The 24,938-nt window shown below is 41.8% G+C and overlaps 1 protein-coding gene across 4 annotated transcripts in view; it reads right to left on the minus strand.

Annotated features, from left to right (window-relative positions):
- The window catches only part of BTBD3 (BTB domain containing 3), a 33,266-nt gene continuing 8,328 nt past the window's right edge, over positions 1-24,938 (minus strand). The window contains exons 2-5 of one of the 4 annotated variants that reach the window (XM_044928295.2): positions 8,183-9,115; positions 7,630-7,720; positions 6,963-7,081; positions 1-3,924 (exon numbers count right to left, since the gene is read on the minus strand). In XM_044928295.2, coding sequence (XP_044784230.1) covers positions 2,892-3,924; positions 6,963-7,081; positions 7,630-7,720; positions 8,183-8,520 — 1,581 coding nt within the window. In that variant the 5' untranslated portion in view covers positions 8,521-9,115 and the 3' untranslated portion in view covers positions 1-2,891. Of the gene's footprint in view, positions 3,925-6,962; positions 7,082-7,629; positions 7,721-8,182; positions 13,178-24,938 lie in introns of those variants that run through there. The other 3 variants (XM_044928296.2, XM_044928298.2, XM_006047231.4) reach the window with 3 other exon arrangements.

Raw genomic sequence — 24,938 nt, forward strand, 5'->3', positions numbered from 1 at the left:
TATGAACCGGTTTTATTTTATTTGCATTTAACATGATTATACACATTCATGTGTCTAACAAGATCTGCACTGTTACATTAAAAATACAGTACAATAACATTCAACATGAGGTACTTCATATTTATATATTTTTCCTTCATAAATAATGCGGTAAGCTCCTGAATTCAAGCACTCTGATGCACAACTGGCTAGTGTCTTGAATTAGCAAGCTTATTTAGACACCTTAAAAAAAAAAGACAGTTCAGTGCAATATTATGTAGAAATTAGACCATTTACTTAAATACTATATTAAGATATGCTTAAAGAATGTTACATTAGAACTGCTAGCCTAGTTCCCCTTATCCCCAGGATATAAACGACAACAAAGACTGCCAGATACGTGGGGAAAAGCATCTACAGGGCAGTGTTTAATAAAATCATGTTTATGCATTACAGTTGCCTGCCTTGTCAGAACAATGGTTTCTAGTTTTGAAAGCTACAAAATTTGAGATTACCAAAGAAAATAAAGCAAGCATATTAGCCTTAACTCCATGTCATTGAAAATGCAGAAGGGAGAATAGGATTTAAAAGATAACATTTTCTTATTTTAAATACAATCTTCAAATTTATACCACAGCTCTTGGCGCCAGCCAATCAGATGACGGATTTTTTTTTTTCTTCAAGTGACAGCAATTATAAAATTAAGTTCTTCCATAAGGTCTTCCGTATATAGGATCTCATGGGGCTCTCACCCAACAGGTTCCCAGCCTCTGGAGGGTAGCTACTAATAGGAGCACTGATCATGGGTGTTACTGAATGAACAAGGTTATCACACTCCCCTCCGAAACAATCTAGTATGATGAAATTAGTGCTAAAAAGTTTCTTCTCCTCTGGCTTATAAATAAGTGCCTTCCAATCAGGTAAATCTATAGTCTACCAATTGCAAGGTAGCTATGAGTTAGTTACCAAAATGTTTAACCATAATTTATAAACAAAACCCTTTGTAGAAATATTTTTAATTGAAAACCTACCTCCGTTTCATAGACGGTTTGCCACAACTACTACCTGTCATCTTGCTAATAAGAAATAACTGTTAGATAATTTTGGAAGCTTGTCCTGGGAGCACTCATCTGTTAATCACTGGTAACAGCTTCTGACCCTCCATGCTAACAGACATAGGTAAGGGCAAAGACGATTAAAGCATTTCTGTAATCCAGTGTTTTTCTCCATCGGGGAAGCCGGCCGAAGCAGCAGCCCACGTCTACGGGAGAGAAGCGGCCCGGAAGCACAGGCAGTCCCCTTCTGCGGGCCGCGTGGGCCCGGCAGGGGGCCCCTTCTGTCCCAGCCCCGCTGGCCGGGCAGCAGGAGACAGCTCCTGAGCCGGCGCGCACCGCATGCGCACGGGCACCCACGCACACACCCACCCCGGGACTAGCCCCCGCTCCAGAGCCAGCTTCGGGCTCAGAACAGGAGAAGGAGGTGGCCAGGGACCACACTCTGGGTGGCGGGGAAGCCATCTCAGGATCACACTGGGCAGAAAAGTTACCCAGAAACACGTGGATACTTCAGCTGGGAGCGACCGCAGTGTACACCACTAGGGTCACGGGCACTAAGCCAGCACAAGCCTTTGCTGAAGGAGAATGTTTTGACGAGCTTTTCCCTCTTTGTTTACACTATCCATGGGAAAAAAAACAAAAAAAGAGAGAACTGGATGTGATGTTGAGGCAGTGAACATTAAGGTATCATCGAGTTTATTACTCCAGACTACTTTTTAAAAACCCTGCAGGCATATATTGGCTCGTTCAGATGGTCACAGGCCAGATTCTAGCAGTCCAGGAATGGGACAGAATCATAATTAACGAAGAAGAGACAGTGTGGTCAAAGCAGATTAAGTAAAATATATTTCAGATTAAAAATAAAAAATCAATGCATAAAGTATCTTATTACATTAACATGTGGCACTACAAAACTAACCGTTATTCTATTCATCTGAGGAAATCGTTTGGTCCTCTCTTCATGGGAATGGGGGAATAGGAATTCTATACAGTACAACTTTTGAAAACCAGCAAGTGGCAGGGATCAGAAGCTAAGCAGGGAGAAAAGAGCTTGACTTTTTCAAACTCTGGATTATAATGTGCCATCAATTAAACTATTTGTCATGTGGGACTTTTTCAGGCTTCCTTTTAAGACTATTTTAGTGTCAGTAAACAGACCTGCAATTTTTCTCTAGTTGACAATAAAGTTTTGCAATTTTGTTACTTCTAAAGGAAGCCTCTGTACTGGAATTGCCTGTCTTCTAAACTGAAAGAACACAAATCTGCTTGTTTCTTACTTGTTTTACCTTCCGTTGACCGCTGCAGTTTAAAAATTTAACAAACTTATGAATTTAGGATTTAAGAAAAAGCAATGTCCAAAGCAAATGCCCAAAATATTTAAAAGGAAATAAAGGTAAAGATGACTACTGTCTACTTTCTAAATTATTACTTATTATCAAGCAAAATGTCTTTCAAAATTGTACACTGAGGTTTATCTGTTTGGGGAGAGGGAGGATTTCCGTTTAAAAATAATTGCTACTGTTACTTTAGAGTATTTCTTTCTCTTTGTCAAAATAAAGCCCAAAAGGAAATCTGAGGTGATCCAAAAATCTTCTTAAACTGAGAGGTCAGTGGGGCAGTCGGAAAAGAATGCAAAATCTCCCCGGGTAGGATAGGTGCAACTCTTAAGAACCACAAGCCTTGCTAAGAATTTGGCTTTCCGACATACAGTTAAAAGCTGAGTGCTGCATTTTTGCCTGTACATAACGAAAAAGGTTGAAAGAAATCAGAACCGGCGCATAGCTCTGTTCCTTACGAACAGCCCGCGCAGATGGCTGGCTGCAGCCGAGCTGAGCGTGAAGTGGGGAGCCGGCGCGCTCAGGCATAGAAGATGAGCTCGGGGATCTGGCCGCCCTGCACGCCCGTGCCGTTGGTGCTGTCCGACGAGCACTGGAACTGCACGGTGACCTTGCCGCACTGCACCTCCGTCATGCCCTCCTGCCCGAAGTAGCTGAGCTCATTGCCGTCCAGGATGACGCTAGCCGTGTAGAAGGTGTCCGGCTCGATCTGCACCGGGTACTCGAACCACACAGGGAACGTGCTGCTCGAGCCGTCCGAGAAGTACTTGCTGAGGTTCTGCCCCAGGACCACGCCCTGCCGCTTGAGCTCGATCTTGGCGCTGTACTCGGCCGAGCCGCAGCTGGAGCCGTACAGCCCGAAGCCCGCGATGAAGACCCTCTTGTCCACGGCGAACTGGATGCTGTCGCAGCGGCCCCGGTAGCGCCACTGGTTGCTCCGGTAGGCGCAGGACTGGAAGCGGTGGCAGCGCTGTGGCACCAGCCCCTTGCGGGCCTTGCTCACGAACTGCAGCTCGGGCTTCTTGGCCGCCGTGTACCAAAGGAAGATGTCGTTGGTCTCGTTCAGAGTCAAGACGCCAGACTGTGCAGCACCGTTGGCGAAATCGTCCAGGGCCATGGTCGGGATGCGGATCAAGTACAGCGCCTTGCCCAGCACCTTGCGCTTGTTCTCAATGCTCAAAGCCAGATCCTGTCGCTGGCATTCCACCTCAGCCCAGTTGAGCGCGGCCTCGAAGACCACAATTTCTTTGGCATTCAGAGTTTCCCTGCGGAGGATGCTTTCCAGGGTCTGGAAGTCGATGTCGCAGAACCCCTCGGACTTGAGCGCCAGCTCGGCCTGGGCGTCGATCACCTCCCAGCAGCGCTGGGTGAGGTCCGGCTCCTCGAACAAACAGCTCTGGGACAGGAGCACACAGGCGTTCTTGGCGCTCAGGCTGGTCTCCAGGAAATTGACGCAGGCCCTGGCGAGGTGAGGGACGATGTACTTTTTGGCAGCATAAAGAGTGGCCAAGACCGTGTCAGCAGCCAAGTCAATTTCATCACAATAGATGTATCTGCAAGAAAGAGTCCGGCGTGTAAATGGAATTTTCACCAAATGACCGTGTCCAGCAAGAAAAGATGCAGCTACTTTCAAGTTAGTTCCAAGAAAATCATCTTAAGTGACAGTTATTACAAAAATGATTAGACATTACAGCAACATCTGAAATACATTCATAAATCATCAACACTTCAATTTAGTAGAAAGTGTGTATAATTAAAGACATTAACTTCATGCAACCATTCTAGCCTCTATTTTACAGCTATGTTCCCTGTCCTCTCAAAGGGGGGAGAAAAAATTGAGGATTTGAGAACTGTTTGAGAAAGGACTTAGATCAAGGACAGTTAATATTAGGGAAAAAATAGCAAAATTATATATTTTATATATATATACTGTATTATATTAGAAATAATCCCCATGTTTTAGGAGAAATATATGTATATAGTTTTACTTAAAAGTGTTTCTGTGCATTCAGATGGAAACAAATATCTTTAATACTATAATGTTAGCAATGATTGCATCTTGATGCTTTTAATTAAGAATGACTTGGATTTTCCTGAAGCACAAAATAAAATCTGATCTTAAAAAGGTATTTTTCAAGTAGTCCCAAGTTCAATGGATTTTTTAAGTATGGGCTTCGATGCTTGATGCTATCTCACAGTTAACTTTATGTAGAATCCAATGCAGGCTTTGTATCTGCTTTTTTTTTAAACTCTAAATTCTTTCCTCTCCTCCACACATTCCTTCCACTTTCAGAATTAAAGAATACATTATTTCTAGATATATTTAATTAAAAGACAAATAAAAATGTCTAAATATGCACTATTTGTGTGCTTCTCTGAAGTGTCTGTATTTCAGGAGACACTTCTTACTGTTTTGGGGGACAGTGGCAATCTCCCAGGATGGTATGTCAAGGTAGAAATCATCTGCTTCTTTCATATTCTATTGTTGATCAAGAGATAAGTCAGTGAGAACTGCACACAGGTGAAAAATACATACTAATAAACATAATTTTTAAAAAATTTCTAGCTAAGGTGTTTAGCAACTTGCTATTAAGTTTTCCTTAGTGAAACAAGAAATTAGAGGGCTTCTGGAAGAAAATACAAAAAATATAAGGATGGCAATGAGAAAAAGGACCGCAATCACAAATGGAAGCTGCATTTTTGCGCCGAGGAAGCCCTTCCTTGTCTCTGAGACTAAGACAGCTACTGGCAAGATGGCAAGACTGCTGGACAAAATACCCGCAGCAGTGATGCTCTGACCGGAGCATGGGGACCGTAGGAGGACTCTGCAGCAGGGTCAGCACTTTGCAGCTCTCACCCTGGAACGGGCAAGTGAGCAGTCTTCTCCTCCTTCCTGACAACGCCCTTTCCAGGAGTACTGGTGCTTCACCCACAAGGCAGGGGTGAAGCAAGCCTGGCCTCCGCTCGCCCAGGTGATCATGCAGTGCTGATCCAGCATGGCACGGCAGTAAACGGCACCTGCTATCCTTCTGATTCTCGCCGCTTTATGTGGACTGCACGTATAATTTTAAAAGCTGTGTCAAGATATATTCTAGGCAACACATTTATAAGAAAAGATGCTTGTCAAATGATGAATCAAACGGCTTTGGTGAAATGGAACTTTGTGACTAATACTCGGGCTTTCTAATTATGTACATATTTCTGCAGCAACAGAACACTCTACTTGACTACAGTGACGCCGAAATACCGGACTAGTGTCAGCATTCTCCTCTGCACAGAAACAATGTCAAATATACACAGCTAGCGTCACGGGGAAAACAGCACACAAAAATTCCTACAGGTAAGACAGGTTTCTGCAAGTAGGTCTTTAAGACATTACAAAAGTCATAAAGTCTCTGTTGGCTGAAAGTGGTAGATTAGTTTATGTTTTGGTACTTTACATGCTCATTTGCCTCTAATTTTCCAACCTCTCCCACTGTGAAAGTTAAGAGTAGCAGATGGATTTCAAAACTAGACTATAAATAAAGAATTACAACACTTTAAAGTTCAGGAATTAACTATAATACTTATTTTTCAGTAGGCAGAAAACAATATATATTAACATTTTAACTGTTTGTGGCATTACTGTCCAACTTGACCCAATGAATAATTTTTTTTCAACATACATTGTAATGCACTCCAATGACTCAACATCCCCACAACAGCATATAACCTTGAACTCTGATACACTTTGGTCTGCTAGAATAAGGCTCAACAAAAATCACCTAAACATCACTTAGAATAATCACTGGACTCTAATCACACACTGTAGACTATAACACTCTCCAGCATCAACCCATGTCACAGAAGAAGATTCTATTTATCTGGTTAACATGTACTGGATTTTGAAAAAGACTCATGAGATAGAAAACTATTTTTTAAAAAAATGTATATCTTATAACTGTATTTCTGAATGACCAATTAAAGTTTTTCTGAACAAATCCGTATAAAACTATAGAAAATTAATCAAATCTTTCAAAAATTTCTCCTTTACTACAAAATGCAAATGCTTCTTACTTCTTACCCTTGAGAAATGGTATGTGACTTTATGTGAGAGCATGTGTATGTACGTGTGCATCAAGATCAGATAATTAATTTTATATTTGCTGATAGGAGACAATAACTCCTATAAAACTCAAAAACCTCCTAACTGGTAGGATTTAAATAATGCATACAATTTCTGGAACTGTGACACCAAAATATAATTTATGTGTTCTTAAAGACTTCACACACAGAGAGAACATACTCTATTAGATAATCCCTAACCAGAAAGTTATTTTTAATTATAAGTCATTAAAGATGAAATCACTGTATGCCTCTTGCTCCCAGATCCCACGCCAAGGTGTGCTTAGAAACGCCTGCTTCATTCCACATGCTTTCCATGGAAAGATGCACAGGAGTTTTCTTTGAAAACATTTATTAGGTAAAGCAGCACCCTCTTTCTTTATCGGCCTCTCTTTTGTATTATCTGGAAGTTACACTTAACTGTGAAGCCAGCAGAGCACAAACACAACAGAAACAAACTCTTTGAAAACATACGCGTGATGCTTACTTCAGCATGGCGAGAAAAGCAGCAGGGTCGACATCTGGTATTCGGATCTCATCTTTGTCCTCGGCAAGTTCTCCGTAAAACATTGCATGGAACACAGAGCTCCCAACAGCTAAAACGTACTGTGAAGAAGGGGAAATCTTATTTCATGCACCAAATTGAAAACATTTTCAGCAAATCATTCCAGAAAAACAACTCTAAAGTGATCAGAGTACCTAACACCTGCTCTACAGACAAAGCCAAGGTCCAGAGGATCTGGCTGTGAAAGCAAAAGACAGAAGTTCATGCAAACCAGTCTCTGTGCTGCTAATTATCAAGGCTTTCACAGATTAATACACAAGGTCCCTCATTATAAAATAAATAAAAGCATATCTAACTGATTTCTAGGAGAAGGGTCAGCATATGACTTTCCAAACCTATCACAACAACTTCCCATGACTGGGGAGTGAAGAGGGCATGTTTTTGTGGGGGATATAAAGCAGGGTAGAAGGAAACAAAGAAAAAAAAAAAAATTAAGCGTGGCCAAGGGCCCTCTGGAGAGGTTGTGCCTGCTCTGTGATGGGGGGAAACCAAGCACTGCCTGCGAGCTGCCCAGCCCCGTTCCGGGATCAGGGAGAGGGTCCCTCTGTGGAGAGCTCAGGGCGAAACTGGTAATGCAGCTGTTGCTTACTTTGTGTCCTGGCAACCGCTGAGTCCCACCTGGTGGCCCAACCACAAAATGTACATCTGCCATCAGATCATTATTGAACATCACCGCATTTCTATAAACAGAGGCAATTCATTAATTCACAGCATTGTAACACCCCCTCCCTAACATAAAAAACCCAGGAAAGAGTAACTTCGGGGTAAAACTACAAATAAAGGTTCCAACTATACAACTGCATTTGTAATCACTGCAAACACATGGAAGTAACTAAAGTTTAAAAAAAAAAAAGTTATCCAAACTTTTTTTTAGACTTAAGGACAAATAAGAGGTTTCTATCTCCTATAACCCAAAGACACAACCCTGTCACTTAAATGTTACAGCTTACAAAAATATTTTTATCTAAGAGGAAAACAGCTGTACTGCTCTGGAAAAGATACAAGGCAGTTTTCCATTACCAATAAAGCTGCTGGGAAAAGAGGAAACACAGATTTATGTTAAAATACATTACAGGTTGTGTAAAAGCAGAGACTTCAACACAGGAAAACTTTTCAAGTAAATATGCTGGCCCGGCACTTACCTCTCCCTAATGGTGGGATAGAGCCCCTGCCAATTGGGGGCAGGAATAAGGTTGTTGTTACTGAGATTCTGCTGGTGGTACTGCTGGACAGTGCTGCTGCTGGAGCTGGCTGGTTTTTTGCGGGGGAATATATCAGCAGCCATCTTCTTCTTCTTTTTAGTCTTCAAGGTAATTATTTCATAACAAACTGGAGGCAACTTGCTGCTGCTGTTGCTACTGCTGCTGCTGCTGCTGGGATTTGTTTTCTTCGAGCTTTTCTTGGACCTGTTCTTTACCGTCTCTGGAAGCATCAAGAAGAAGGTGAGACATTTCATGTTCCTTTCCTTGTCATCTACCATGAGTACAGTAGGTCTCTCTTTATAGCCAGATATCCCAAGTCGGTGCGAGCATCAGGGAAAAGAGGCTAGCACGAGCTGAGATGAAAACAGAAACCAACAAGCTGATATTTTGCTTCTTTTCTCAGGCAGGCAAGGTGACCTTTTTACTATGTTGAATGAGACACTGGTTTTAAGTTTTATCCAGTACTGGGTCTGTTAAATACATCCCCATCATGATTCCTGTTTCTCTTATTTGCTCATAAAAATAACCCAGTTTCCTAGATCACCTGAAAATGCTACACTGAAAGGAGACGACAGGCAGAGAGAGCCGTAGTGCTTGTTTTCTGAATTAGGTTAGCAAGATGTGCTGGAGCTGCGGGAGTCTGTTCAGCCGGCTGAAGTTGTGTGGTGAATGGACCGGAGGAGAGTAGGTATTACAGCCCTGCAGATGGAGTCAGACAGCCAGTGCTCAGAGCCAATAGCTGAAGTCACCAACCATGATTGGACCAAGCCAAACAGTGACACCTATTGTAGCGTGCATGGTTCTGACGTTAAAGGAACAGCAGTTGCATTCTCTTGGCTACTATAAGTCTGTACGTTTAAATAAGATAAACACCTACGAAACATATTTGAAAACAGGAAGAGTTTAAGTCCACAGACTTCTCTTCAGCAGACGTGCATTTTTATTTCCCTGGTTAAACAAGCAGGATCAATTAACAAAGCTTAGGGACTGATATCTACTCTATGTTTCTAGTAAAATCCTTCTCCTGGCAGCATTTAGTTTCTAGTACTTCAAACAAAGCCCTCCATTTTACCAGCTAAGAGGGATTACACATAGAGAAGTCATATTAAACACATTTATTAACGCTTAATGTAATAAAAGAATGAAAATTTTCTTTCTCCATTTTTAGTCTCTTTTAATGCAAGTTAGAGTCTAGTGCAAAACAGGAGATGAGGTCATGTGTTCATTTTACCTCCCAGGGTTTTCTAGTTCTTACGATGAACTTTGTTTGATAGGAGTCCCAGATCACAAAATACTGTTAATTAGACTAAAATGATACCAGCAGGTTTAGCTGCACTGAAACATAAAACTCATTCTAGATGTAAAAATAAGATTCAAATGAGACCAATCTGGTAATCAGCATTTAAAGGTTACAACTCACTAAAAATATGTGAAATGGGGTCCTGTTCAGAACTTCGAAAAATCCAAACTAAACGGTATGGTTACATTTAGCTTCATCACAATTTTAAAGAGTATAATCCTCAAATTCTAACACACATTAACAAGGCTATCCAAAATGATGTATGTTCTGATGCTGTGTAGTTGAGATGCAAACAGGTTCCCTCTGCTTTGAATCAGAATAATACCAACTCCTGTGTGGTTTCCACAGACGTGAACCCTCCAACAGTTTCTAGCTTTGCTGAGTAAGGACAGGCCCCACACACGCACAGGTACCTTCAGGGGCTGATGAGCCAAGCTCTGCACTCTGGCTGCTCCCAGGGGCGGCCCCATCTGCCGCCCCTGCAGGACCACAGCCCAGCACTGCACCGCTGCTGTCCGAACAGCCAGTGCCTGACAGCCGGGGTCCACCGAACGGGCCCTTCGGTCGCAGTTATAACCAACCATCTACTACACAGAGCACACTGGAAACCAGACTTTAAATCCCTGGGACTCTGAATCACTAAAGTCAATCGAGGAATGCCCTCTTTACTGTCATCCTTTTATTCTCAGACCTGTTTACAAAGCCTCTGCAGGACAGACTGTGAGCAGAGAACCATGGTCTTTAGCGCAGGTTCTTCACCCCTGGTTCGTCCAGACCCTGAAGCGCCGCTTTTGTGCTACGTGTACCGCCTTCTCAGTCACAGGGTGAACACACACGTGAACGTGCACGCACGCACACACACTTCCAATTGCCTGCAAACACACTTCACCACAGAGTGTGTGTGTGAGCGAGAACGACAGAGAGGGAGGGAGCAAACCTCATGGAGAAGGGCACGGAGAAGGAGCGAGTGTGTTCCTTCAGAGCTGCCTTCTCAGAATACAACTATAGCCAGAGGGTCTTGCGCAGGCTCCGCGCTACTGAGCTTCCTGACCACCACCCTCCCAGGACAGGCTCCACGCCAGGCAGCTCCTTTTGACTGGGGATAATTCCCTGCGTATTTCTAACAAATCTAGTAGCTGGCTTTTTAGGTCAGAAGTAATCAATTAGAATGGAAGGGAAATGAAGGCTTTTGAGACAGACTTACCAGCAGCTGGAAAGACAAAATAGAAAAAGTATAATAGGCAGACACAAGCATGTAGTTTTGTGGGTTTTATTCATTTTTTGCATATAGTTCAACAGCCTTCACCTGTGCCTACAAAAAAACACTGCTCTTATGTGGCTAGAATAAAGGAGAACGTGCACGTAATAATTTAAGAAAGAAAATTATACAATATTTTAGAAAATGCTCTTTATTTAGAAAGTTAGGTTTTGCGGAGAAGCTTGGAAAAGTGTGTTAAACTGGAATCACCTAGAGTAGTGCTGCCAAGAGGGGCCTTGCCCTTCCTCTCGGCTGTGGGGACTGAGGAGTGTGGCTGTTTTAAAGATGTGTCTTTCACTACAAAAACTAATCCAGTTTTTAAAAAACAAGAAAGACATTTTAATTTTTGTAGCCAATTTGGAAAGGCATGAAAATGCTAATAAAACCATGACAAAAGCTTGCCGAGAGCTCCCTCTTACCATTAATGAGGCAGTCAGCACATGGCACTTGCGCCTGCACATGTGGGCCAGGGCGCAGCAGCAGCATCTCCTGGGGCTGCTGCTAGAAACCACGGGCTCGGCCAGCTTCTGCATCAGAATCTGCGTTTTCAACAAAACCCTCCAAGTCATTTCTATGACATTCAAGTCTGAGAAAACCTCATACAGATGAGGTTTGTATAAGGGAAAAAGGGAATGTTGTAAGGTCTTCTCAAGGATAGGTATCAACATCTGGGTCCACATATCACATTCAGTTCTCAAATGAATGGACAAATAATTCAAAATAACTTCATTTTGAACCTTCATGTCTTGTTCTGAAATTCTGATTAGCCCCTAAGAGTCAGATTCTATGATTCAGATGTGCAGACTAAAAGGACCAATGGGGAGGCCCCCAAATACTTTTCAATACTCAGGAAAAGAAGCTCAAGCCCAAAGTATTTTAAAGGGTGATGAAAGAGACAATTAGTGGGAAAAATGAAGGATTAAAAAAAATGCCAAGTGTGGAACAGATGAATAACTTAATTTTTAAAATAATCTACCTCACAGTTATATTTCAAAAAATTAGCACTGTGGTGCAGCACAATTAGCAATCAAATAGTCTGGTTCAGTCCTGGTTAGCCACTACAAATTAGAGCTCTGTGTGTGTTTATGTGTGCATGCGTGCTGGCAGGGACAGTGTCTGAACAAATCATTTAGCCTTTAAAGCGCCTACACAGTGAAGAGGTTCATCCAGAACTGATGAGTGTTTCTCAAACTTTATCCTCAATCCACAATAAGAAATCTATTTTTGTCTTCAGACCTAGTACTGACACACATAAACACACAGATCTATACACAAATGAAAACACAGGTTACAAAACTAAACTTATGCTTGGCATGTTATGAAATACTATGATATTTTCTGTTTTATTCTTTTCTTTTAAATATTGGTTTTGATACAGTCACTTGACTTAAAGACCACAGCTGAAGTAACACTGGTCTAGATTATTTCTAAGGACTTCTAAGGCTTAATGTCCAGGGTTTTTCCTACCGGGAATTTGGATTAAGAGCCACCAGATAAGGAAAAAGACAAGGCTGCATCAACCTAATGGAGCCCATGAAACCCCTCAAACTGCACGCAAAATTGGGAGTTTGCATTTATTTTTTTGAAAAGAGAAGCCATATCTGTCTTTTAGAATAATTTATGATGCAGAACACCATAAAATGTTATGGAAATCTCAGGTTAATTTGAATAGTCAAAATATTCATCATATCACTTTTATTTTCTGCTTTTATTTCTATAGTTTATTTATTAAACACAAATAATGGCTTCTTTCCTTCCCTTGAAATTAACTTCAAATAGTTAAAACCCCCTGTATTCAATCTGTAACCCAGAAACACTGGGTTACAAGAATAAAGAATATTGAATACCCACTGGGTTGAAGAATAAGGAATACCAGCCCAGTATCTACCATCAAATTTCACCCCTAAAATTTCTTTCTGTCTAGCATATCACTTGTTCCTACATGTCCTGAATTTTCAAAGCTGTTATGAGACATGGTTAATTTGCCCTAATAAAGTAAATAAACAGGTCAAGTCAAGAAGCCCATCAATTTTTTATGAAAGTATTCTCAAAATACAACATGCTGATCATGCAGTATATTAGGTGTCGGGCATGCAAGGGTGACCAAGATTAGAAGCCAAGCTTAAAAGGTTAGCTAACAGCAGTGGATTTCAGATAATTTTATAACTGCCAGAAAGTTCAATCACTTTTATCTCTTTCCATCCAATTCCCAGTAATAATAAAACTATGAACAGGATTTAAACTCACTTAGTTCATCTTCCTTACCACTGGAAGGTTTGCCAGACACTCTACCTTCATATCCCTTGGACTGAAAGGAGTCCCTTGGACTGCAAGGAGCTCAAACCAGTCAATCCTAAAGGAAATCAGTTCTGAATATTCACTGGAAGGACTGATGCTGAAGCTGAAACTTTAAAACTTTGGTCACCTGACGCAAAGAACTCACTCACTGGAAAAGATCCTGATGCTGGGAAAGACTGAAGGCAGGAGGAGACGGGGACAACAGAGGATGAGATGGCTGGATGGCATCACTGACTCGATGGACATGAGTTTGAGCAAGCTCCAGGAACTGGTGATGGACAGGGAGGCCTGGTGCACTGCAGTCCATGGGGTCGCAAGGAGTCGGAGGCAACTGAGCGACTAAACTGAACTACCTTTATATAGGAGAATCTAGTTTATTCAGTTGGGGGACTTGAGAAAGGTTTGGAACTAAAAATATGAGAGCAATGATTTAATGCAAGGGGTCCAGAAGATGAAGGGATTTGAGAAAACTCCACAGTTAGGTTGTGGGCAATGTCTGGACTAAGGTGCAGATTCCCTGACTGCTTTTTCAACTGTGTCTGTTCTAGTCACTCTAATTTTCGCCCACAGTAATCACCCCACATCCTTATGTAATGCTTTATCTTTGTATTTCCAATCTATTTTAAAAGAAAACTACAGATCCAAATTTACAGCTATGAAAACCATGAACATACACATACTGTCTGCCCTGCAGGAAGAAACTGCTAGACAAATGTGAAGCCCCTTTCTGGAAAGAAATGCAGAGGACCTGTAACAGGAAGGAACCCAGGAGCACAGCAGTAATGAGGAAGCAGTAACAGAACAGGCTCTCCAACAAAATGAAAATTAGAAAACCAGCCATTCACGGTTAGCACCAACAAATCCTATGTCAACAACTAACAGCACTAGCAAGTCTTGTTTAACTTGCTCTAACCCTGCACTCCTGCCTGGACTTGTATTTGGTTTACAGCTACAGCAGGGAAGGTGACTGAAGTTTAAAGAAGGTAGGCTGGACATTTCCAGAACCTAACAGAGAAGACTAATGATACATTACGATGGAACAGTGTTTTGGTTTTGCTTATTTTTCTCTTCAATACTGAGCAAAAGTTATGCCTGTGATTTTGGAGGGAAAAAAGTACATATATAAGTGACAAAATGTTGACAGTTCCTAAAGATAGCAGCAGCTGCTGGAAAACAAGACTATATGTGTGCTAAATTTGGAAATAAATATTGAGTCAAGCATTGGCAACGTAGTATAGTGAAAAAAGTAAGTGCCAATAATACATGACCTTAGGGTTAGTTACTCAGAATCTGTGAGCCTCCTTCTCCTAGTCTGTGAAATGGGGTGATTCCACTCAGCTCACTCCTTTCAGGATGATCCTGAAAGGCAAGATTACAGGTCTGTGAAAGCACTTTGATAAAAGCTGAAAACACTCTGCAAAGGTAAATTTCCACTATTAGCAACAATGGTACCCAAAGCAGGGAACATTTGTGATACAATCTTTCAAAACACAAACACCCAAAGATTAATCTGGCTCCCTGCCCTCCTCATCTTCCTGCTTTACAGCATGGACATTTCATCCATCCGCAGGCTCGTTTGGCTCCACCACGCTGGCCCTGGGCTGCTGCACCTCTCCTTCCGAAGCTGCAGGTGAGGCTCAATCAGGAGGTCTGGGGTGCACTGTGACCAGGTCCCACCCAACGCTCAACTGTGGCCCTGGAAGACACACTCCAGGCTGAGTGTCCCTGGACTTCAAGACCACCTACTGGCAGATGCCCAGCTGTGCCCTCCTCCTGAGAGAGCCCAAAGCAGCAGGCAGTCCAGAGCCACTAGCAATGTCCACAGTAGCAACTCAGTTTGGCCTCTCAACAATGACCCGATGTGAATTCTAGCATGAAGTATGATGAAGCTAAGACAAACCCTCGGGCAAGGCATGCCTTCATGTGGCTGGAGGGAGGAAGCTCATGGGCTGTTTTCGCTGCATTTCCTTTGTGTCATTTCCTCCTCACCAAGTCCCATTCAACCTTAAACTGTACGTTACATTTGGGTAAACTGTCCAAAGGCAGAATGTGACAATTCTGTGAAGGCAAGAACAATGATTCTTTTAAAATTTCAACACGATATTTGATGATTATAGCTGTATCTGGGTGTACTTTGTTTGCACTATTAACTCATCTAAATGCCAAATCATTCTCTATCATATGTTAAATGAGGTGATCCTGAAAAAGACCATGTAAAATATATCATACAAGATACTCTAATGATAGATATTTAAAAGACTACTACTATGATCTCTTTTGTAAAGTTTAAGATACTTTAGTACACCAGGTAATCAATTGCTAATTTACATGTACTCTGGATGATCTCATATTAAGTCTCCTCATGTGTAAACTTGCTGACTACATAATCTCTTATCTAGATTTCTAGAATTAAAGAATCTGTATAATGTTTGGCAGAAATAATGATTTGTTTGATATAGTCTTCATTATATTTTAACATTATGATTATGATCAAAACCCACCTAAAACTCTATGTATTATATAGACATGTATTACAATTTACTAATTGTAAGATTCCTTTTTCTCTCACCGCCCCCCCCAACATTTTAACATCCCTGAAATTGGGTTGAATCTTATAATTGATGGCATTCTATAACTTTAAGCTCCTCCACGTTCTTGTTGGTACATAAAGGCATACCTTACAACTGATGGCTCCTTACAGTCAGTGAAATAAAGTAAAAGATACATAATTCAAAAGGAAAAAAAAAGGGCTCTCTTCTTTAGCTTGGCTAATTATCCTGCTAACCAGGTAAGATGACGACAGCTCAGTATTCTGGCTGAACTACATCAGAATAATCGCGCTTTCATCACGTAGTCATTTGATAAAGTATTCATATATAACCGAAATTCTTATCTGACATTACTACTGTTGACAACGGATGACACGGTAAAGCTTATTTTGGATAAACTAAAGCCAGGCCTCAGGAGATCTCTTCTGAGAAGGCCCAAGGCGGGGGCTGCTCTGACCCCAAAGGGGACGTTAATCCCATCGGAGACGCCAAAGGGAAGGCCCTGCCCACCACGGCTGCAGCTTTCTCCAGGTTTGCTGTTGGCTTGAGTTGACAGAAGAGGAAAACAATGTTTTAGTCAAAAGAAAAACAATTTTTCCTAAGTTTTTTTTTTTTTTTAACTTTAGCTAGTATATATGTATTTTTTTCTGATATTTGGAAGATAATAACCAAAAATATCTCCATAATCAGATCATTAAAATTCAAAGGCCTCTTCACTTATGCACTTAACTAAGGAATGTGTGGCTTTATCAGATGAAGTCACCCTTTCCCGAAGGGCACATGGAACAGGAAGAAGAAATCCCAACAGCCTTCAAACCAGGTGTTCTGTATCAGTTCTGGTTGTTAGCAGGGTGAGTGCATGCATGCTCAGTCATGCTCTTTGTGACCCTATGGATTGTAGCCCGCCAGGGTCCTCTGGCCATGGGATCTCCCAGGCAAGAATACTGGTGTGAGTTGACATTTCCTTCTCCAGAGGGTCTTCCCGAGCCAGGGATCACCCCTGAATCTCTTACCTCTCCTGCGTTGGCAGGCGGGTTCTTTATTACTGGTGCCACCTGGGAAGGCCTAGCAACAGGGTAGGTGTTGCAAACCAACTTCCCCAACCTCCACAAGGTAGTGAAAATGCTCTTCAAGATAAAATAAGATTCCCAAATACTAGTCACATCACTATGTGTGTTTGCCCTAAGTCACTCAATGACACTTAGAAATAAGCACTGCTCTGGTGGCTGAGACGGCAAAGCACCTGCCTGCAATGCGGGAGACCCAGATTCAACCCCTGGGTGGGGAAGATCTCCTGCAGAAGGAAATGGCAACCCACTCCAGTATTCTTGCCTGGAGAATCCCACAGACAGAGGAGCCTGGTGGGCTACAGTCCATGGGGTCACAAAGAGTCAGACACGACAGAGCGACTTCACTTCACTTCTCCTCTCCCCCAGAGCTTCCCTGGTGGCTCAGCGGTAAAGAATCCGCCTGCCAATGCAGGAGATGTGGGTTCAATCCTTGGGTCAGGAAGATCCCCTGGGGAAGGAAAGAGCAACTCGGACCAGTATTCCTGCCTGGGAAATCCCGTGGCCAGAGGAGCCTGCAGAGCTCCAGTTCATGGGGTCGCAAAAGAGCTGGGCACGACTTAGCGACTAAGCAGCAGCAGCAGCAGCAGCAACACAGCTCTGCTCCCTCAACGCACTACACCGCCCATGGCACCTGAAGGAAGGGTTATGTGTTACCCTAAATACTTTTACCACTGTAAAAGCAGGAGGAGACTCAAAGGCAAGGCCAGAGTAAAAGAAAAAATTTCATTTCCTATTGTAGCAAAGCCACACAGAAAAGACGAGTTATCAGTTTTGTGTTTTGACCATCACCACACATGTCCACAAGGGCCTCAATTAATTACTATTTAATGAAATGCCTTCCTTCATTTTATACTGTATGTGACGAGAATGAAATAGTTATTTTAGGCAAACAATACAAGATCTAAAAATAAGAGATGTGCTACACAGAGAGAAACCGTGTTACAGGAAAACACAAACACATCTGAAATCACCAGGGACCTTCAGGCCAACTTTTACCCTATCTTTCTGGAGTGGAGACCACCAAATGAAAATGAAAAACGCACATGCATTTCTATACTGAGCCACAAAAATATCTTCTAACAAATAATCCAAATAGAATTAGAAGCCTGTGACAGAGGGTTATTATAGAAACCAGCTTCTGGCAAAAACTCAAAGTAAAATCTGTTTCTGCTTTAAGTCCAAATAAAAAAAGTATGTTTTATGCTACTTTTAATTAGCTTTAAAGTCTACAATTCCCCCATGATGCTTTGAAGGACACAATACAAAGGCACACTGACTGTAAATGTTGGCATAACCTTAACTGTATCAACACCAAGTAACATTCAGAGACCGCCACCATTTGCTGCAGGAGTAATTATTTGGCACCACTGAAGAACCCCTTGTTGCTTCCATCTCTCACGCTGTTCTAATCAGAATTAAAGTTGAGGGGTTTCTATACTTAGTTTCGGAGAAGGCAATGGCACCCCACTCCAGCACTCTTGCCTGGAAAGTCCCATGAATGGAGGAGCCTGGTGGGCTGCAGTCCATGGGGTCGCAAACAGTCAGACATGACTGAGCGACGTCCCTTTCACTCTTCACTTTCATGCAACAGAGTCGGACACGACTGAAGCGACTTAGCAGAATACTTAGTTTCATTGCCTGTGTCAGAACTAAGAAAGTAAGGTGTTTCAAACAAAAATTCCATTCTAATAATATATTCACCAAGTTTTTTTTTTAATTAAAAGCTACTCTTTAAGTAGGTCAATACTTGAACTGCCCAGAGATATAGAATAAAACAACTGCTTGTAAAACAATGCTCAAGTAAGCCTCACTTAGAAAATCAAGACTATTCAGGAAAACATGTACTCAAATTTGGGTCTCCCCAAACTCCACACCACATACAAATAGGCAAAGTGTTTACATGTGCATCTTAACTACAATGAGCAAATTAAAAGCATTCAAGTCAAAATACATCTTCAAAAAGTAGCAACTTAACTGTTAGTACCTCAAATTTTTGGTTTGGGATTTTTGTTTTAGTTAACACTCGGAGAGGCAACCATTTCATCACAGTCAAGAACTGCATGGACTCATACAAGAGCCACTGTTATGATGATGACTGGAACCAAACCACGGCAGAGCTGACAGTCTCTGAAAAGGATGATCAAATTTACAAGAGCCAGGCCTCCGCATAAGCACTCCACTAGCCAGCTGTAGGGACGCCGCGATCCACTGAGCATTCAGTACAGGAGACCTGGCCGAGGTCAGTATTTCTTTAATGCAGCACTGTTCCAAAGAATTTAAAATACGGCATAAAAAGGAAATGAAAAGTGATATCTAAGTGGCATGTGGCCAGGTCTTAACCAACTGCTCTGTGCTGCTCTACCTAAAGAGGTCATCACGGGAAGAAGGGAGGCCCGTCCTCGCATCAGCATGCTAGAAGTCCGCACCAAGCACCTATCCACAAAAAAAATAAATAAAAGAAATCTTGCCTCACCTTTCTCGGTGAGGGGAAGCCACAGTTTGCAGTGCATTCTGGATCTCCACGACCTGCCTCCAAGGCCTGTGACCTGTCCTCTTCATTGACTCCCTTTACAAACAAGACTGTTCTCGAACTGAAATGAGCCTGCTGCTTCCTGCTATCCTCACTGTTAGAAGCCGACCGTCCTTCACAATGCAGTCCTGAGACAACTTGACAGGGAGGGTTTCCGGGCCTCCACAAGACACATTGCCTCACGTTTCAACTGCCTTAGGTGGTCTGATGAGGTGAGTTCTCCGAGGGCCTCCCAGCAAGATCCAACAGCACCACTCCCACAGCTGCCTTCCAGCTGCTTTACAGCAGGAAAGAGCGAGTGCAGCACTTCTCAATCCACCTGGAGCCCTAGACTGCCTCAGGGAGTGCAACTGGCCCTGGGCTGAAGCGGAGGGCGGTGAAGCCACAAGAGACATCAGTCAAGAACTGAGACATCTGGGCAACAGTGTCCTGAGGCTCCCTGAACATGTCTGAGCACAAACACAGCTTTATAACCCTGCATCCACCGAGCATCTAGTTCAACTGAAAATATTAAAGCTCGACTTAAAGCAAGTCCCCACATGCACTCAGACCAAGGCTTCGCTTCATTACCATCTAAAACTTACTGGAAGACAGATCTTCACACACTTAGCGAGAAGTGTGGGCTAATGAGGAGCAAGACTCCATTACCAGGACAAAGCTGCCTTTATCAACTGGTCTCAGCTCATGGTCTAGCATATTTATTCATAGCACCAGTAGAGAATTTTAGTGATTTAATGTACTAGGAAGGATAATAAATTCTCAGCAACTCACATGAAAGGAGGAAAGCAGTCATATGAATAATCTTAAAAAATGGGTAATTAAAAAGACGTTTACATGTGGCTTTGAAATGTGTTTCGTTTGTACGTAACAGTGAATGGGTGAATTTCCACTACATTAGACACACCCAATCTTCCAACAAAGTAATAAAACAGGCTTGTGTGTTTAGGGCTGAGTATATGAATAGTCTGGAAACTCACCCCCATCCTGCAAACAAGCCACACAGCTAGGGACAGGCAATGTCACACTTCAGATTACTGCACAGCATAGGCACAAACAGAAAAACTCACTTCTTAACATGTGCGTGCCTCCATGAAAACACTCTACTGTAAAGAACTGGAGTGTTAAGTAATCACGTGTTTGTTTTTTTTCCCCAAAAATAAAGAATTCTCAACTTCAGTTTACATACTATCTGACATTACTGGAGTAAGCATTAACGGAAATGATCCCATCAACAGTGGAGGAGCTGAACAGCCTAGCCATGGCTGCAGTCTCTTGCTGGTGTGTTTATTCCAGTCTTACCACCGGCAGCGATTTTTAAAAGCATTAGTAGGATTAAACTGCTAAGAAGTAATGGCTTGAATTGTGTACTGGCAAAAAACATAGCTTGAATTTCTAAATAACAAGTTCAACTGGCTGGAGGAACACATTTTTTTTGAAGGTGGGATGAAGTAAACACATTGTTTTGCATCTGTTGGTTCAAGTGTGTGTGTGTTAACATATTAAGTATTTTAAGCAGGTCTGAACTGCACTGGTTCAGAAGGTAACTGACACAGGTACTGAAGCCCTCTGAAACCGCCCTGTGATACTGGCGTGGTGACGCATCCCTAGAAGCCCTGCCTTCTGCCCCAAACGGAAAAGGGGGCTTCAAACACATAAGCCCGGGTCTACCACCAGGCTCGGGGGCTCTTCTTCCCTTTCAAGCTGAAGTTGCTGGTTCCTAAACCTGGATGGTCACTCCAGTGGACCCTCAGCAGCCAGAGTGAACATCACCGAAAGGCATGTCAAGTGGTCTTGACTTCCCATGCCTCCCCAACTCATACTTGGGGGACTTAGGAACCGTGATGAAACAGCTTGTGTGAAGGCAGATTAGCCACTGTGTGTTCTTTTGCCATATTCAATGGACCATCTCACGGGGAATCTCTGGGAGATGCAGCAGTAAAAACTTTTGATTTTATTAAATCTCAATCCTTGAGTATACATTTTCTTAACATTTTATGTGATGAAGTGGAAAGTATGCTTAAAGCACTTCTGGTGAAACTGAAACAGAATGGTTGGCATGGGAAAAAAAAAAATTGTGTGAGAACTGAACCAGCCACTTAGTTCATGGAACACCAATGCACTTGAGAAAATATGCAAAATATGCTTATTCACACTTAGGTATTTAGAATACATTTCTTAAAAATGAATGCAATGAGCTGACTATTTATTGCAAACGAAAAAATGCAAACCTTCGAGCAAAAGCTGGAATTTTGGAATTCTTGATTGTGCCACTATGTAGAGCTTGATAGCCTCCCAAGACTGTCACCAACTTCTTAAAGACCGTTTCTGATTAACGGTTGGTGACATTAGTTTTTTAACACTGTATAAAGAAACATGTCAACATTTTAAAGATTCGTATAACTCAGTGAACCAATATTTTCTAATAGTACTGCAATTACATTAAAGAATCATGCATGTTGGTAAAAGGTTCATTCAAAGTATACAGCAAACCAGTGGATTTTAGTATAAGAGTAATACAGAAAGTTCACTGATGGTTTCATCAGTTGATTTCCACACAGCAATCAACTTTTAAGAAATTGTCATTCAAGTTTCAATGAGGTATCACAGAATATCCACAATTATCTCAAAAGACTATTAAAATGCTCAGCTGCTATCTGTGTGAGGCCATATTTTCTTCATAAGCTTCAATCAAAACATTTCTTTTTAAACAAATATTTAAATTTTTTCTTTGTTTTCATTTCTATTTCAGTAAATATTACATAAACAAAAGCTCTCTGGGTTTCTTGAAATATTCAAAAGTATAAGAATCCTGAAGTCAAAAAGTATAAGAACCATTGATGCCCACTTGACATAAGGAGTTTGGATTTCTAAGTGTAATTGTGGTAAGCTATTAGCAGTTTTAGTGAAGATTCCTAAAAAAAAGAAAAAAAAAAACTTTAAGTGATCAGGGCCAGGGTTTTACACATACCTGTTTTTTGGTTCTACTCTTCCAGAAAATAATAATTCCCAGAGCATAATTCTCAACTATTAGGTAGACAGAATGGAAGACAGAATGGAAGACATGAGAAAATGACAATCTCTGTCACAAAAAATTAACAGCAGTCAAGGAGCTAAAATTCCATGTTTTATTACATTGGTTGGCACCTTAACTTTGTCCCGTCCTCAGAAAATTCAAATGCAAGCTGCAAGATATAGACATCTTCTTCAAAGATCTTAAGAAAAAAATTTAAATGAGCTTTGAGTAGACTATTGTCTCCAGTAGCATCACATAAACGAGCAAGAAAGAAGCAAGTTTCTGATAGTTTGCTCTCTGTTACGGGAAAATGAGAAGTAGTAACATGGTTGCCAACATTTAGGAGAATTTGTTCACATTTGCCTTCATTTAAAGATACATTAGACAGAAACTGCCTCCACTTCCAACACACCATTTTAATTGTGGTTTATGTAGTATCAAAATATTCCTCTATATTAAATAATTGAAAACAGTGCGATGGAAATAAAGTTTAGGTTAGGACTCTGCAGAAGTCCAAACAAAGGGAATATATCTACCAGCTGTGACTTTTCATTTAAAATCTGCCTTTCCTTAAAGAGCTGGTGTTCACTTTCTCAAAAGATTTTAGAGGTTGTGTCAGTAGGTTTGTGATTCTCCTACCTACCTTACATTCAGTAATTAATTATTATTAAAGAAAGACTAGAAAATCAAAATACAGATTGATCTGATCTCGAGAATCTGATTTTCCTATAGCCCAATCCAAACACCATTAGGTTTTGACATCTCTAATCGACACCCTCCTGGTCGAGTACATGGCGATCTAGTGAGGATTTTGAGATGTGTCGGGAGCTGTGTGCTGTCCTGGAGTCCAGGCCCAACTCTGGCATTTTGAGGCATCCTTCCTGGCACAGACAGGGGAAAGCAGCTAACAACATAGCTCAGAGTCTCACGTACACATGGGCTGATCCCATAGTTCCAAAGAAAGACTTGTTCAATAGTGTTACATTAACTAGAAAATCTACTCATTCCCATAAAGGCATTCTCCAGCGTTTACTAGTATGTGCTGAAATCCTCCAGAGGAGGGAGGGGTGGGGAGTCGGCCGCCAGAGACCCACTCCTGCAGTCAGGCCAGCTTCTAGCTCTTCAGCTTATCTCCTGAGGCTGCAGGAGGAGTGAGGGAAGAGACCAGGGGAGAGGGGGGCGGGGAACCTGGGGTGCACAAAGTGGGTGTATTACACGGGGCTGGAGATGGGCAAGGGCTGTGCCAGAGAGGAAGCAACAGCCAGAACAGCTATTGGGTATCTGAACCTGCAAGGGGAGCAGCTTCTCACACTTTTAATGTGGACGTTAACATTATTTTAAGAAGAGAGGCTTACTGTAACCCTAGTCAAGAATTTTATTATTTTCTCAACTTTCTAGGAATATAGGTCATTTCCCAGGAACAGGTCTAGATGGAGTTTGACTACTACACTTGACTTGCCACTACACATCCCATGAACACAGGTATGAAAGTAGGTGATGGTCTAGGTGTAAGCCCTTGTCTTTGCAGAGGCTCACAGTATAACGGCTGATGGCCAAAACCAGCCCCTTGCTACAGAGTAGGTGTGTTTGCTGGTGCCGGACAGGCAAAATCACCACTTCTAAAAAACTGGCGGATACAAGAAAAGGTGGCAATTAAAAAGAAAATCTTCACAAAGAAAACAAACATTGTACTTGCCCAGGTCCTCAGCCCAGGTGTGTAACTGTAAAAAGCAAGGTGTGCTTTCCAAGTGGGCTATCCATTAACAGCCTAAACTAAGGGGTATTTTGTAATTCAACAGCAGAAAAGCAGTGCTTTCCATTCAACCTTGGCCCACAGCACTGACTGTTTTAAGAGTTCAAAATAAAATAAACTGTAACAATGATAACTCTTAAAGAATGAATCTTTGTTCTAACGAAACACAATGATCGGAACTTCAAAGACAACACAAATTCATCAAGTGATGCATTCAGAACAGTGGTGCTTATGACATTTTATTTCTAATATGTATGGTAATCATGGCTAAAATGTTTACACCTTCTAAATATGGGGACCTACCCTGCTCACATTACTATTACTGAAAAATTAAGATTAAAAAAAAAATAAGGAACTAGATATGTTTTGTAGGAAACAATTTAGAAATTGAAGCAAATGTTCATATTTGTGTTTACCTCACTGGTACTGGGTTTATGCATTTCTAGAGATGACACACATCATGGTTTTGGTTTATTGTCTGTTCTTTGGCTGCCGACATGATCCCTAAAATCATCTTCTTCTGGTACATGACACCACTTAATTGCACAGCAATTCCAACAGTATAAAACACACGAACATTTCGTGCCCTATAGAAAGAGAGCGAGTCTGACGTTTCTGAGATGCACTGATATTTGAAGCACAGCAAAGAGACTAAGAGACTGTACGCAGAACTGTAAATGACTGCTCTGCTGCAGGGATGGCCACAACGCACGCTCGTCGGGGAAACTGAGGGCCAAGGCCTGACTGCCTTTGATTTTGTGGATTTAATACCATGTTCAACTACGTGCTTCTCTGTGGCTCTGAAGGACTTCAAAACCATCTTATATAAGAACTTATTTCAGCTAGAACATTGGAGGAAAAAGGACTTAAAGATGGGGAGAGAGATGGGCTTAGAGATGGGGAGATGTCTGAACAGCAAGAAAAC

This window comes from Bubalus bubalis, chromosome 14 (genome assembly GCF_019923935.1).
Source record: "Bubalus bubalis isolate 160015118507 breed Murrah chromosome 14, NDDB_SH_1, whole genome shotgun sequence".
Lineage (NCBI taxonomy): Eukaryota > Metazoa > Chordata > Mammalia > Artiodactyla > Bovidae > Bubalus > Bubalus bubalis.